Source organism: Carlito syrichta, unplaced genomic scaffold (assembly GCF_000164805.1).
Source record: "Carlito syrichta isolate Samal-C Ts95f unplaced genomic scaffold, Tarsius_syrichta-2.0.1 Scaffold288922, whole genome shotgun sequence".
NCBI classification, from domain to species: domain Eukaryota; kingdom Metazoa; phylum Chordata; class Mammalia; order Primates; family Tarsiidae; genus Carlito; species Carlito syrichta.
Window position 1 is genome coordinate 48,435 of NW_007233018.1, and position 15,618 is coordinate 64,052.

Here is a 15,618-nt window from a genome sequence, read left to right on the forward strand (position 1 = left end):
GGGGTCGGCCTCCCTGCAGGGCGGCGGGTGGTCGCGCGGCGCTCGGAGGGGCGCGGGGAGGTGCATGGTGGGGGGCGCGCGCCAGCCCCGGAGTTTTGCAGCCGCCTTCGTCGGGGACAGAGTCTTTTTGTTCTTGTACTTTCTCCAAGTGCTGCGCTTATCGTCTTCGTTTTCTTCCCGGTGTTCTCCCCTTCCGAGTGTAGTTTTCTTTTTAAAAGCGGAAGGAGAGTTTTGCATGGGAAGTAGCTTCCAGAAACTTGGCACCGAGGTGCAGGGAGGCGAGAGACTCTTTGTGTCTCTAAGGCCGAGTGAGGAATTTGCAAGCACATGTGGGATATACCAGCCTTGGATGCAGAGGTGTGTGACCTTGTCATGGGAAACATTGCAGTTGCTCGCAAATGTCTTTATGGTCTGCAAACTCAGGGGTCACAGAGCTCTTAGGAGATTTGAAATGACACTTCCAGCAAGCCTCAATGTTGCAGTATCTCGGGGAGGAGGATCTAGCTGAGTTGGAATATGCATTTGTATCGCTCTGCAGACCAAGTTTTGCAGCAAGTGATCGGGAGGAATCGTGGACTTGCATGTCCTTACCTTTCGCTCCTTGAGATTCGGAAGGCATGGGAAATTTTGGGGTGGATGTCAATTTGACATTTCATCCGAAAGAGTCGATTTGGAGTAACTTGTCACTGCCAGTTGGTTTGCCAGTGACGTGTCTGCCAACTCAAGGAGTGCAAAGATCAGAAGCTGAGAGGGAAGTTCTCAGATCTTGTTTAGAAATATTTTGGCAGTTTTAATAGATAATATTAGATTGCATAGGAATAGAGGAGCGGAATTTAAAATAGATTAGTCACGTAGGGAATGCTTAGCTGTTTTGTTAGAAAAGTGTGCACGCAGTGACTTACCTTCTTAGGTCTGCACTTCTCCGAATTTTTTTCCCTGAACAACATAACCAATTATGGCATTTCATAATTTATGTATGGAGTTTAGGAACGATGCACAGAGTTTGCTTTCTCTGTTTTGGGTGGAGATTGATCTCTTCCTGAAGGCTTGAAAGAGCTTCTTCTGATCTAATTTAAGAGCTAGTGAAAGCGACTTTTAGATGCAAGGGTATCCTTTTTTCCTCCATATTTATGTCACTTGAGACATTTGATGTTGTCCCTTAATTAAATTTGAAAGATTAGTTTTGTCCTTATAGGTATTAACGTGCAAAAAGAGTTCTCTCGAGATTTTAGAGATGACTGACAAGATCGGCCTTCTCTATCCTTGTTTTGGGTATTAGACATTGAGACCTTAAGTCTTGAAAGAAAATGTCAACGAGCCTTTGAAAGGTCATTTTATTTTATTATTTTTACCATTTTTTACAAAAGTTAGTATATGCCATTTTGATATTAGAAATATTTTTGTTTTTTGGCCTCTGGTGAACTCTCATTACATGTGAATGTACTGGTAATATTAGTACTAATAATCAAAACATTGAGGCACTATAGATTTTTATTTTGTTCTGCCTGCTAATTGTGGATGTAATTCAGATGACAAAAATCCTTAGAATTATTGGAGCCGACACAAGGACATTTAATGAGCTTACATGTCTAGCAAATAATTTGATATATCTAATAAATAGTTTATTTCATCTTATTTCAGAGTTACTGGGTCAATTGAATAATTTCAGCTAAATTTAAAATTTTTCCTTTTTTGTGACTAGTAAATGACATCCACAGTCATATAGGAAAGTTAATAGCTCTTCACTGTTAGAAAAGCAATGAAAGCATTTGATATTTTATTTTACTAATACTTTAAGAACATATTGGTGTTTTATTAAAGATTTCGGGGTTCACACTGGATGCTTCTTTAAGAGAAAAAATTATAAAGTTATAAAGAAATTATATAATTATACGTTTGCTGCTGGAACTTTAAATATTTAAAGTAAAAGAGGGTAGGATGGAAACAGAAATACATCAGACTTTTGGGGTTTTTTTGCTTTTAAATGTAAAGTTGAGGTCTTGTTATGTTGCCCAGGCTGACCTCAAACTCCCAGGCTCAATGACCCACAACCCCCATTTTTATATCGCGTGACCTAAGACTTAGGTCTCACCTATTCCATTATAAAACCTGTAGTTTTTTGTTGGTGCTCTTTGTATGCATTTTTGAAAGTGAAAATTCTGTAAAATTTACCTTTAAGTGTAAAACTGTGTTATGGATGGAAGTCACCATTTTATTAGATATTTTGAACCATTTAAGATCATGCTAATGTGTAATCAACTTGTCTGCACACATTTCGTTGTGGGATTTATTAAATATCTTACAGAATACATAATACCCACTTGAGCATAATGTAAGGTTTCTAGCCTCTTTGCTTTGAATTTATTTTTATCTTACCTGCTTCTTTCATTCCTTTGAGTAGTAGAATGAAGAATAGTACAATTATTATATTAAATGCAAATTCCCTTTCTGATCTGACATGTTCAATAACTCATACAGTAGTAGAATATACTCCTTAAACTTAATAATGGAACAAGTGGGAAATTGGAGAAGTTGATGCTGGGAAAAAATAGTAATCCTCATCTTAGTAGAATTTGCACAGCTAAAACATACCATTAAGCTTTCAAATAGTTTGTCACCTTCAATACCTTGTATTTAGGGGGTGGTGTGTTAATTTGCATGATATGTTAATTTAATGATTTTTATGGAGAAACTTCTGAAAAGATGGCAAAATTCATATATATTGCCTACATACTCTGGCACTTAATATTTGTTGAATGACTGAACTGTTTGAATATTTCCCAGTCATTATAGCATTTCCAGCTGTGACTAACAGCACTAACTAATATTTGCTTACTGCTATCATAGTTAAATTAATGCATGGTTATGTTTAATAGCAAAAGAAATCCGGTTTGCTTTTTTCTAATTTTGACAAATTTAAACTTACATATTGAATACTTTTGTTAAAATTTTAAGAGGTCTCTAAAATTTTTTATTACAGCTTCAGTCAGAATTTAGAAAGAATCAATGGAGGAGACCATTTTAAGTTTCCCAAATTACCATTAAGTTTTTATTAGCAATATGTTTAATTCATTGCTGTGACAGGAATAAGATCCAGAAGTGTCTTGACTTAAGACAGATCACTGAATGCTTACTAATCAGTGTGCCTAGGTAAATCATTTGTACCTGGAACACACATACAGGACTTAGTACCTCTGCCAACCCTGCAATCTTAAGTAGTCCATGAAATTTAAGTGAATACACTGAACCATTTAGCTTGAGTTCTGAGTTCTAGGATGATGAATGTGAGAAGAATTAATTTCCTCGAGACTGATCCTTCCCTAAGCCGAACTCTGGCATTTTAGAAACCTGTTCCGTTTCACCTTTGGTGTACCCATTGCCTCCTTCTCCGTGGCTCTGCACTTCAAGCTACACGCTCCTCCACTTGGCAGCACTGCAGAGGCTTTCAGTGTCATCTCTGCCCTCAATTTCCTATTTTCTTCATCCCCATTTCCCACCTTAACCTTTCATTTCCTTGGTGTGCAGCAAGTCTTGTCTGGATGTTAAGAAGGAAGCAATTTGGTGGAACTAATTCACCTTAATCTGTAAATGACTCATGAGCTCTCACATCTTCCCAGGGTTTTTCATATTTTTGGATGTCTGTAAGAGGTTGCTGTTAACTCAGATAATTTTAAAGGAAACATTTCGCCTTGTGTTGTGGGGAAGGAATTTCTAGTCCTCTGCAGAAATAAGTTGGGTCTTACTGAGATTTGGCCTTTGGTTTCTTCTCAGTCCCGAAAGAGTCTCTTCCCTGGCATGCCACAGACTTCCTAAAAGTGGATACACACACGTGTGTGTGTATGAGAGTGTATTGCTGTCTATAGGTACTTGTGTATGTGTATAGAACAATGGTTCTTGTAGCATGGAGACGACTCAAAAATAGGGATTATGAATCCCCTTGAATATGATGATCACTTATAAGACATTTGTTTGTTATTGGGGCTAACTTACACTGTGTTGATAGGAATAGAGATGAAAAAGACAGGATCTCATGGATGAACTTGAATTTTTAAGATTTAGGTGTTAGGGATGGACTTACACATGATGTATATATAGCATAACACTAGCCACGCCTCCTACATCGGGGAGAACATCGTTTGATCACTTGGAAAAAATTGCCATGTCATGGGAGTTCACTGTATAGCCTTCTGAGAAAGAGGAAGTGTTGAGGATGAGAGAAGGAAAAGGATTGTAGGTAAAGTAATGGGTTGCTCTGTTACAAGATTTGTAATCCATTGTTATTCCAGTTGACACAGAAAGCATCCTTTTTGAAATATGAAAGGAGGTTAGTCGATTCTGACTCAACAACATCCGTTATGAGATGTTATTCTACGTTCGCTGGGAATAAGGGGGAATGAAAAATTTATGAGAATTAATTCCTACTGAGGATGCATATAACCGAACAGTGACTTGTCCTTCAGGGCCGGGCAAGTCGTCTTCCTTGCCCTATGGCTTCACAGATGCACAGCGTTTGTCACAGGGTTTGAGTGAGAAGGAGACTGTCTCCTCTCTCTTAACTGATTCACCAGGAAGAACCATCTTTCCTCTGTATCCCCAGAACCAGCTCAATGCTTGGCGTGTTTGAATAGGTGAAAAAAATGAGAGTGAAAGAAAGAGTTACTGGGTTCAGAGAAGGGAGAGGATACTGCCACGTTGGGGAAAAGCAAGTTCGGGTCTGAGATGCCCTAGGAGTGGTTCAGATTTCTTTCTCTATACAGCGGGACCGTGTGCAGGATGTGAAGAGCCACACCTGTCTTTGGGAAGGTGAGGCAACTGTTTTCAAAGCTGGGGTAGGAAGGGTGAACACTAGAGTTAGGTGCTTTGCGGTAGAGAAAAAAGGATGGTGGTATGGCCTGGAGACGTGGATTTGAGGAAGGAAGAGCAAATAACAAAGATGGAACCCAAATTCTATGCATCTTGGAAGCCGAAAGGGTAGTGGTACAACTGAAAGAACTAAGAGAGTTGGTTGGAGTGGAGTTGGGAATTTGAAAGAAGGGAGGAAGAGGAGGTCATGCACTTGACCTCGGACTTAGGCCTCTGAGGCTTTGACAGTCCCTTGGTGGAATGCTGAGTGACATTTTAGGAGAATGATTTGGGTTGATACTTCTAAACTTTTCAGGTACGATGATAACTTTTTAAATTAAAAAAAAAGGCAAATGCTTATGTTAATTTTGCTTTTAGTATTTGTTTATTGCAAATACATGCAATGACAAACAAATTTAGTTACACTTTTCAATGAGTTTGTGTTTTATTAAATCACAGAAGTGCTGGTTTGCCTTCATTTATGAAGTTGCTGTATGTGAGCAGCACCTTTCTCACTCAGGTGTCAGAGTGTTGTATTTGGCCTTGAGCACACCCAGTCGGAGCCCTGTGACAGGGACCAAGCCTCAGATGCAGGTGGGGAGGTCTCTGCCCATAGTGATAACAAGCCTGGGGGTGGATGAGGTCAGCAAGGGAGAACAGGGACAGACACTGGAAGAGAGAGCTAATAAAACTGTGGCGAATACTTGCATTTAGAAGATAATAAGTGAAAAGCGTTTCTGGAGTGATGTCCTGCAGCAGAAAGGTTAACGGGAGTCAGACCCAGGTGATAGCTAGTGGTCACTGGAGAGGTTTTTGTTGTTGTTGGTTTTTTGTTGTTTTTGAGTTAGGGTCTCCCTCTGTTGCCAGGCTGGAGTGCAGTGGCATGATCATGGCTCACCGCAGCCTCCACCTCCTGAGTTCAGGCGATCCTCCCACCTCAGGCTCCTGAGTAGCTGGGACTACAGGCCCAGATTTTATTTTATTTTGGTAGAGACGAGGTCTCGCTATGTTGCCTAGGCTGGTCTCAAACTCCTGGCCTCAAGCAATCCTCTCATCTCAGCCTTCCAAAATGCTAGGATTACAGGTGTGAGCCACTGTGCCCAGCCAAGAGATTTGATTAAGTGATAGGGCCAGAAAGCAGGCTGGATTGAGGTGGGTTTGAAGGAATGGTTCTTCTTTTTCTTGGTGACTGTTAAAGGCCTCTAACTTATCTTCCATCCTCACATTCCGACTTGGAGAGTGGAAGGGAAATTTTGTTTTCCATAGCAAAACAGAAGTTGACCAGTAAGGTTTTGTGGACTAGACTATCTTCTTAGTTCACTTAGCATAGTTTGAATCTGGCAGATGACTGATGCTATCCTACAGGGAGCCGATGAGAGGTATATATTTTTAAGGTTTTGGAATAAAGCATTACTATTTAAAACAAATCAGTGAGTTGCAAACAACAACTAATGGTCTTAAACTGATCATAGTGGTTTCATTCCTGTACCCTAATCCTGGGGTTATTTTTATTGGATGGAGCAGGGCGAAGAACATTTTATCTAGCTGGTAGAAGAGGAAGTGTGGCTTTTGAATGCAGTAAGAATGCGTAAAAGTTTTCTCTCAACCGTGGAATCCATTAAAAGGTCAGATTCAGTGTGGTTGATCCGGGAGATGTTGAAAGGCCAGGTGACAGTAGGTCTCAGCTGAGTTGGTTTACTCTCCTATAAGTTACCCGCGCACATTATTGTGAGAAGGACCCTTTTTTACTTATTTCAGTTTAGAGAGATGCCAGTAGTAGCTTTCTTTTGACTTATTGGATCTACATGTTGATGCGTGAATGGTTACAGATTTTGTGAAAACGGAGAATCTTATAAAAGTTTTCTTTTAAAGCCAGTGAAGTTAATGTATGAAGGAGTGGGTGTTTAAGTGATCACAGCAGGCTTTGAAAGGAAACTGAAACATTCTGATGCAGAGGCTTAGGGAGAAAACTTCTCTCCCCTAGTGTGGGCCTGCAGTATGTCTCCAGGGACTCTGGATGGTTGACGTAGTTGTCCTACATCTGTGCACTTGGTCCTGTTGGTCTTACGGAGATGTTGTATTTCCAGCTACTTTCTTACCTATACCTAAGGGCTTTTTCTTAGGAAGTAGGGAATTTCCTTTAAAACTTGAAAATTGTTATTTTCTAAAATCATTACTTTATCTCAGAAGAATAAAATCTAAGGGTGGGTCTCTAGTTCTCTTTTTCTTAAGTTTTTCTTTTGTATTTGTGTAACACTTTTTTAAAATTACTCAGAAAGATTTAAAAACACTATTCTTCCAGTTTTTTCATGTAATCTCTTCTCTATTCCATAATCTGGGGAGTCCCATGTGGTGAGTGTATTGATCACTCCTCAAACCTAGCCCTCTTATGAAAAAGATTGTGTGTGTACACACATACCTACACACACACACACACACACACACACGCACACACACATGCACACATACACACATATTCTTGAGTTGAAAGCCGGTGGAGGAATTGTTTTAGGTATATGATGGGAAAGTAAATTTCCTTTCTTTCACCCCAGACACTTTCTAGAAACCCTTGAATTTGGGATAGTGTAGTTTAACATAGGCCTGACCTTGTGTCCTTAATGCCTAAGAGCTGTTTTTGTTAGTTACTGCCCAACAGGATACTAGACTCTCCCTGGAGTGAAGGGACAAGCAGATCCTCCTTCAGGAAATTTAGAAGATGCAAGAGTGTTTTTATCCAGCAGACTGAGGTGGCATAACTGTGCAGGGGACTGGGAGAACCCGGATGATCCCAGCCTGTAGGAGTGTGTGGTGCTGGAGGGTCTGTTACATAGGGATCTTGTGCAGTGTGCCAAATTGGCCACATCATGGGAGTCTCTTGAGATGCAGCTCGGGGACCCGGGAAATGGTATTATTCAGAAGCACTCCGGGAGATTTCCTGGGTGTTAGCAGGAGCTACTGGGCCCGAATTCAGTTTTTTTTGTCTCTCAGGAAATCATCAGATCCCCTGGCGATGCCCTTGCTAGCCCTTGCAAATAAAGAACTGCAACATTGGAGGAAATCACTGTTGGTCAAAACAGACTGTGTCTGACACAGGTTCCAAGAGGCCCCAGGAGGTGGGCTTCCTAGCAGGCAGTACTGAGAGTGGGAGGGAGACCCCTTCCCCTCCAGTGGGGTGAGTGAGACTAGAATCTTGTGTAGCATCCTGGCTGAAGTCATAACACGAACGTCCAAAGTTAGGGGACTTCCAGGCATTCAGGGATGTTCCTAATATTCCTCTGCTTACATTAACCCCCCCCCCCCCCCCCCCCCAACTGTTGCACCCTACTGATTGAGTGGTGAACGGGTCTTCCATTTTTCTCTGATGTATGTATTCTGTTGGCCTCTGTCATTTTCTCCGTTGAGGACTCAGGGTCCATTTAATCCTAAGGGTGCATTGATTACTATACAGGCTTGTTTTTCTAAAATGGAAATAACTTGGCCAACTCCTCTTCTTTTGTGGGAGGTCTCCAGGCAACTGTGGTCAACTTTTAAAAGCCGCTAAGAGGTCAAGAAGTACTCTGCTGGGTCTTGTTCTGTCCCTTTCAAAAAAGGCTTCTCAAGACAAGGTGCAGTATCTCTCACCTGTAGTCCCAGCTACCCAGGAGGATCATTTGAACCCAGGAGGTTGAGATCAGCCTGGGCAACGTAGCAAGATCTCATTTCTACTACTAAAATTGAAAAAATTAGCCAGGTGTGTTGCATGTGCCTTTAGTCCCAGCTACTTGGGAGGCTGAGGTAAGAGGATTGCCTGAGCCCAGGAGGTTGAGGCTGCAGTGAACCAGGATCGCACCACCACACTCCAGCTTAAGTGACAGAGTGAGATTCTGATTCAAAAAAATAAAATAAAAAGTGAAACAGGCTTCTCTGTCTGCTTTGGACTGTAGAAGTGTGTTTCTTCCTTGGCTCTGTCTTAGGCCTCTGGCCGCGACTCTGACGGGCTCACCCACCCCCCTTATTTCATTGCACATCCCCATCCCTGACACACACTTGGACTCTAACCTGCTGTTTTGCACGCAGGGCAGTTCTGCATGAGCGTCTGTCTGCCTTGTACCATGTTCAAATGCCATGTGTTTGAAGGGGCCTGACATCACCCTGACTTTTCTATATTCCCAACGCCTGTCAGAGTTCTGGGCTCACACACGATGCTGTGTCCTAGTCACCTGTAACTCTTTTCTTTCAAACCATGGAAAGTGTCAATAAATAGTGACTGTTCTCTCTTTCATCACTTAACCTAAGGGATCACCAGGTCTTGTCACTTACATGTTTGGATTTTTGTTGCCTCTTTTTTTCTTAATTCCTCGATATACCTCTTTTGATTTCTTCACCTCCAATTCATACTGAAATCTCTCTTCCTTCACCTGCCAGATGAATCTTGCCCATTTTTCTTTATAAAGTGGAAATAACTCAGCCTATTTCCCCGGTCTGTTGTGAGGATTAGACATATGTAAAGTAATGTAAAGTGTTTATCATACTGCCTGGCACAAAGCAAGTATTCAGTAAATGGTAGCATGTTCATTTTCTTATCCCCTGCTGCATTTGATTATCCTTCACTCCACCTCTGTGTCGACACTGTGGGAGCAACAAAGTGTATAGCCAAAAATATGGGACCTCTAGGCCCATCATATAGAGCCCTGTGCCCGTTATGTACAGTCCTGTGCCTGTCACATAGAGCCTTGTGCCCATCACATAGAGCCCTGTGCCTGTTGGATTCAGTCCCCAGATTCCTGTTTACCAGTTGTTCATTGTTGGGAGTGTAGGTTAGTTTCTTTACTGACCTTTTGGGTCATTAGTGCAAGAAGAGAGAAAGCCTAGAGCGAATGTCTCCTCAGCAGTCCGTGGCCATGCAGATTCCCCTTAGTTTTGTTTTCCCATGCTGTATCTGTAAACCCCGTAGTGTCTGACCTGTTTGGTTGCAGACGTTTGCAGTTGCGTGTGATCAGTGTTTCTCTTTCTTTTTGGCAGGTTGAACCCATCCACAGTAATGGCCGCAGCCTTACCCAGAACCCTGGGGGAGTTGCAGCTATATAGAATATTACAGAAAGCCAATCTGCTTTCCTACTTTGATGCCTTTATCCAACAAGGTGGGGATGATGTCCAGCAACTCTGTGAGGCTGGAGAAGAGGAGTTTTTGGAGATCATGGCACTCGTGGGCATGGCTAGCAAGCCCCTACATGTGAGAAGGCTGCAGAAGGCACTGAGAGACTGGGTCACCAACCCTGGCCTTTTCAACCAGCCCCTGACTTCCCTTCCAGTTAGTAGCATCCCCATCTATAAGTTGCCTGAGGGGTCCCCGACGTGGCTGGGAATATCTTGCAGCAGCTACGAGAGGAGCAGCAGTACCCGGGAACCACACCTGAAGATCCCCAAGTGCGCCGCCACCACCTGTGTGCAGAGCCTGGGTCAGGGCAAGTCAGAGGCGGTGGGGAGCCTGGCGCTGCAGGGTGTCGGCGAGTCCAGACTCTGGCAGGGCCACCACGCCACTGAGAGCGAGCACAGCCTGTCCCCCGCGGACCTGGGCTCCCCAGCCTCCCCCAGGGAAAGCAGCGAGGCACTGGACGCGGCCGCTGCCCTGTCCGTGGCTGAGTGTGTGGAGCGCCTGGCCCCCACGCTGCCCAAGAGTGACTTGAGCGAGGTCAGAGAGCTGCTGAAGACCCACAAGAAGCTGGCCAAGATGGTCGGGCACATCTTTGAGATGAGCGACAGTGACCCGCACAAGGAGGAGGAGATTCGGAAATACAGCGCCATCTATGGCAGGTTCGACTCCAAGAGAAAGGACGGGAAGCACCTCACGCTGCACGAGGTACGCTGGGGTCCCTGTGTGTGGTGCTGCCCTGCCTCGGATCCTCTGGGTCATGGTTTGCAGGGGAGGACGCCCACCTCCCAAAAGCAGGCGGGACGCATCCAGGTGTTAGCAAGACACGACTCTTTGTGAAAGCAGACCATCTTGATTGTGTTGGACTCAAACTTGGTTGGGCTTTAGACTGCAGTGTGAGATGCCTTGCGGAGAAATGTCAGAGTTTTGGTCACGTGCAGTAGCTCATGCCTCCAAGCCCAGCGCTTTGGGAGGCCAAGGCTGGAGGGTCGTTAGAGCCCAGGAATTCCAAACCAGCCTGGGAAACATCGCGAGAGCCCCATCTCTACTTGTAGCTGAGGCTGGAGGATCGCTTGAGCCAAGGAGATGGAGGCCGCAGTGAGTGTGACTGCACCTCTGCACTCCACCCTGGGCGACAGAGGGAGACCCTGCTTTAAAAGAAAGAAAATAAGCCGGACCCCGTGGCTCAGCCTGCATTCCCGCGCCTCGGGAGGCTGAGTTGAGTGGATGGCCTGAGCCCACGGGTCCGAGACCCGCCTGGGCAACTGGGCGAGACCTCATCTCTACGATAAATCAAAAATCAGCCGGGCGTGGTAGCGGGTGCCTGTCGTTCCGGCTACTCGGAAGGCTGAGGCGGAAGGATCGCCGGGGCCCGGCAGGCGAGGCTGCGGAGGCCGGGAGCGGCCACTGCGCTCCAGTCTGGGTGACGGAGTGAGACTCCGACTCAAAAAAATAAAAAACAAAAAATAAAGAAAATAAAAGAAAAATGTCAGAATTTAGGCAGTGAAAATATAAAGTCTCAGCATTTGTAAGGCAGTTTGTTTTTCAGTTAAGAAATAGGATTTTAAATATAACCATTCATTTAAAAAACATTTTAATAGACTTTTTTTAGGAAAAGCATTTTATAAAAATAGCCAGAACTTAAAGCAATTTTCAGCCAGCATAGAAAACAAAATTATATTAGATGACTGCTGGAGGAGTTATTATGGCTTTGAACATTGTTTTGGTTTGATGTTTGGCATTAAAAATTCTCATTTTATAGCACTGTATCCGGAAATATTCTGGTTAAGTATGTGCGCCTGTGTGTATATGCATATAACATTTTATATGTATAATATACATATTTATGGATTGTGTGTGTGTGTGTATGTGAACTTTCACTCCTTCCTCCTCTTGTCTCTCTGGCCAACACATCATCTTTGCAGTTCAGCCCAGCACACTTGAATCTTTTCTGTTACCTCTTCCTTCAAGTAAAATAACTTCTTTCCTTTTCATTTTTACCCCCATGTCTTGCTTATTTTTGTACTGGTCTGTCCCTCGCAGTACACTTGCATTTCTTTATGGAAGAGGTAATGTTTCATTCACCTTTATGTCCCCAAAGTCTAATGTATTAGCCGGGCTTGGTGGCTCAGCCTGTAATCCCACACCTTTGGGAGGCTGAGGTGAGTGAATTGCCTGAGCCCGCGGGTTCGAGACCCGCCTGGGCAGCGAGACCTCATCTCTACAATAAACCAAAAAATCAGCCGGGCGTGGTGGCGTATGCCTGTAATTCCGGCTACTCGGAAGGCTGAGGCGGAAGGATCGCCGGAGCCCAGCAGGTCGAGGCTACGGTGGCTGGGAGCGGCCACTGCACTTCAGTCTGGGTGACAGAGTGAGACTCCAACTCAAAAAAAAAAAAAAAGAAAAAAGGTCTCATGTATTTAGTAAATGCTTGGAAGATAAATGCGTTTTCAAAAGTTAAAAAGGCTCTTTCACAGCTAAATGTTTTTATATCCATGTATCCTTTACAAGAAGGAAGTAAATCCTCTGAAAAAATTTCAGGTTGAATGCAGTATTTCACATTCAACATCAGATCTTTTCCCCATACTTGTACTTTAACATTAAAAAGAATATATACTAATTGTAAAAGCGTTCAGTCATTACCAAAAGATGTCAAGTAATTGAATCTGTGAACTAGATATGCTTTTCTGCATATATACAAATAAGGGGTCGTATTTTGTACACTGTTCTCCAAATAGCTTTTTTCTTTTTTTTCTAATGGAACAGTACATGCACAATATAGTATGCTGGTAGGTATTTTTTCCAGGCAATATAGCACATTTAGAGCAGTACTACTCATTTCTGGGTTACATTGTAGTCCACAGTATGAATGTGCCATTATTTATCTTAACCATTCACTTTTTGATAATCATTTCGATTGCTTACAATTTTTTAATAATTACATTGTGGTGATACACGGACATTATTATGCACATACACCTTTACAGATTTATGCATGTTTTTCTGTAAAATGAATTCCAACATGTAAAATGATGGGATCAAAGACTATGAAGATTTAATATTTCAGTAGATACTGCTAAATTACCTTCTAAAAAAGCTGTAGCATCATCACATCACACTTCCACTATCTTCATTATGCATGTGTTGATTTCTCCATGCTCTGCTAATAGTGCATTTTATATTCATTTTAATTTTTGCCAGTCTAATGGAAACATTTTATTGCTCAAACTCATTTCTAGTGAGTGTGAATATCTTCTCATCGTTTAACAGACATCCAATTTTACATTCATATCCTTTGTATTAGTGTTAGGGTTGTTTATCTTTTAAAAAATTGATTGGTAGCTGGGCTCGGTGGCTCAGCCTGTAATCCCAGCACTTTGGGAGGCCAAGGGGAGTGGATTGCCTGAGCCCGTGGGATTGAGAACCGCCTGGGCAAGTTGGCGAGACCTCGTCTCTACAATAAATCAAAAATGAACCGGGCGTGGTGGCGCGTGCTGTAGTTCCAGCTACTTGGAAGGCTGAGGTGGAAGGATCACCGGAGCCCAGCAGGTTAAGGCTGCAGTGGCCAGGAGCGGCCACTGCACTCCAGTCTGAGTGAGACTCCAACTCAAAAAAAAAAATTTATTGGTGTAAGAACTTTTTATATTTTAAGGATATTAACCCCTTGTCTTATGTTGTTATATTTTACCAGATTATTATTTGTCCTGTGACCTTTCAGAGAGTTTTACCGTGCGGAAGTTTAATTTTATACAATCATATCTACTGATCTTATCCCGTGTGGTTTCATTTGTACAATTCTATATTCCTTTACCAGTATAGAGTTTAGTTCTTTAGCTGTATAATATGTTTTGATATCTGGAAAGGCAAGTACTCCTTCCTTTGTCTTTTTTTGCAACTTTTCTGGGATTTTGTCTGTTTGTTTTAGCATTTAGAAATTGTATGCATTTCTTCTTGACAATGAAATTTTGAATGCATTTATCAAGTTTCCTCAAAATTTCTATTGTTATTAGTTAGAAATGCTTCAACTGTGTGGGTTAATTTGGAAAAAGATCGACGTATTTACAGTAATGAGACCTGTATGGGAACATAGCATTTGTATTATTATTTAGCTCTTTTATATCCTCAGTAATTTTATAGTTCATTTATTCACCATAGATTTTGCACATTTCCTGTTAGTCAAATGCTGTGTATGTTAAATGTCTGTATTACATATACATTTCAATTTGTTTGATTTAAATAAAATATACAAATATTGAGATATAAAAGGAATATAATTTTAAATGAGATTTTTTCTCACTTTTTTAATGGCTATAACTGGCTGATTTTTGTTATATTAAACTTGTTTTCAGCAATTTCACCATCTGATCTTTTTAAATAAAGTATTTTCCATCTGAATACTAGAACTTAAGATCAGTAAGATGCTAAGTGTGCTTTCTAGATCTGCTCACAGGTTCCCGTGAGGCAGTTACTGTGTGGCAACAATACATGACATTTGCAGCTTAGCATTATCACCCAGATGCACTTTGATGTTTTTTATTACCTATGAACCAATAGAGGAATACATTTAAAAGGCTATATGACCATGATTGATAGAAAAACAAATGGCAAAATGTGTTCGCAATATTAGTTTCATGCTCTAATCTAGTTTTGTATAGTTTTTGAAGCACAGCAGATACAACACAAAGTTGAGTCAGAAGACTTGTATTTGTGTCAAAGTAGAAGTATTTCTGAAAGATTAATAAACTCAATTGACCTGACTTTTAAAAACAAAAAAATCCTACCATAATTTAAAAAAATTCCAAAAGGAATGATTCTACACTTCGCTTTTGCTAAGGGGCTCTTTACTTCTTTAGATAAGTAGGTACAGATGGTATTTAAGTAATGAGACCGTGGGTTTCCCAAAATAAGGAAATACTCACTGAATGCCAGTAGGCCTGACTGTGGGGGTGGGAACTTGGGAAGATGTGGTTTGTGTTTTTGAAACTTAACTTAGGCCACTTGTTACTTGTAATTCAAGTATGTGAATTTGGTCCAGTAATACAGTTTAGGATAAAAGTTTATTAATCAGGAAGCTTTCTTCAAACTAGACCTTTCTTCAAACCATCCAAGACCTTAGAGGAAATCGTGAAACCCTGAGGGAATTAAAAGAAAGAAAGCATTATTAAGTGTACCTTTTGGAAGTTTGCAAGTTTTCACTTGATTATTTAAAATCAGAGATTTTTTTTTTTAGTTTGTCTAAATTTCTGTTTTGTTGTTGTTTTTTTTTGAGTGGGAGTCTCACTCTGTCACCCAGACTGGAGTGCAGTGACCGCTCCCGGCCACCACAGCCTCGACCTGCTGGGCCCCGAAGATCCTTCCGCCTCAGCCTTCCGAGCAGCTGGAACTACAGGCGCGTGCTACCACGCCTGGCTGATTTTTTGTAGAGATGAGGTCTCACCAAGTTGCCCAGGCGGGTCTTGAACCCGCAGGCTCAGGCAATCCACTCACCTCAGCCTCCCAAAGCGCTGGGATTACAGGCTGAGCCACCGAGCCCGCCTTTTTCTAAATTTCTAAGATCAAAGAACATTACTAATTTATCCTCAATTTCCAAACAAGGAAAATGTGATTTATTCTTTTTTTTTTTTTTTTGGAGTCTCACTCTGTCG

General features: G+C 42.0%; 1 protein-coding gene across 1 annotated transcript in view; it reads left to right on the forward strand.

Annotated features, from left to right (window-relative positions):
- Positions 1–209: 209 nt before the first annotated feature.
- Positions 210–15,618, forward strand: part of NAB1 (NGFI-A binding protein 1) — a 47,838-nt gene continuing 32,429 nt past the window's right edge. The window contains exons 1-2 of the mRNA XM_008053994.2: positions 210–357; positions 9,844–10,681. Coding sequence (XP_008052185.2) covers positions 236–357; positions 9,844–10,681 — 960 coding nt within the window. The 5' untranslated portion in view covers positions 210–235. The remainder of the gene's footprint in view (positions 358–9,843; positions 10,682–15,618) is intronic.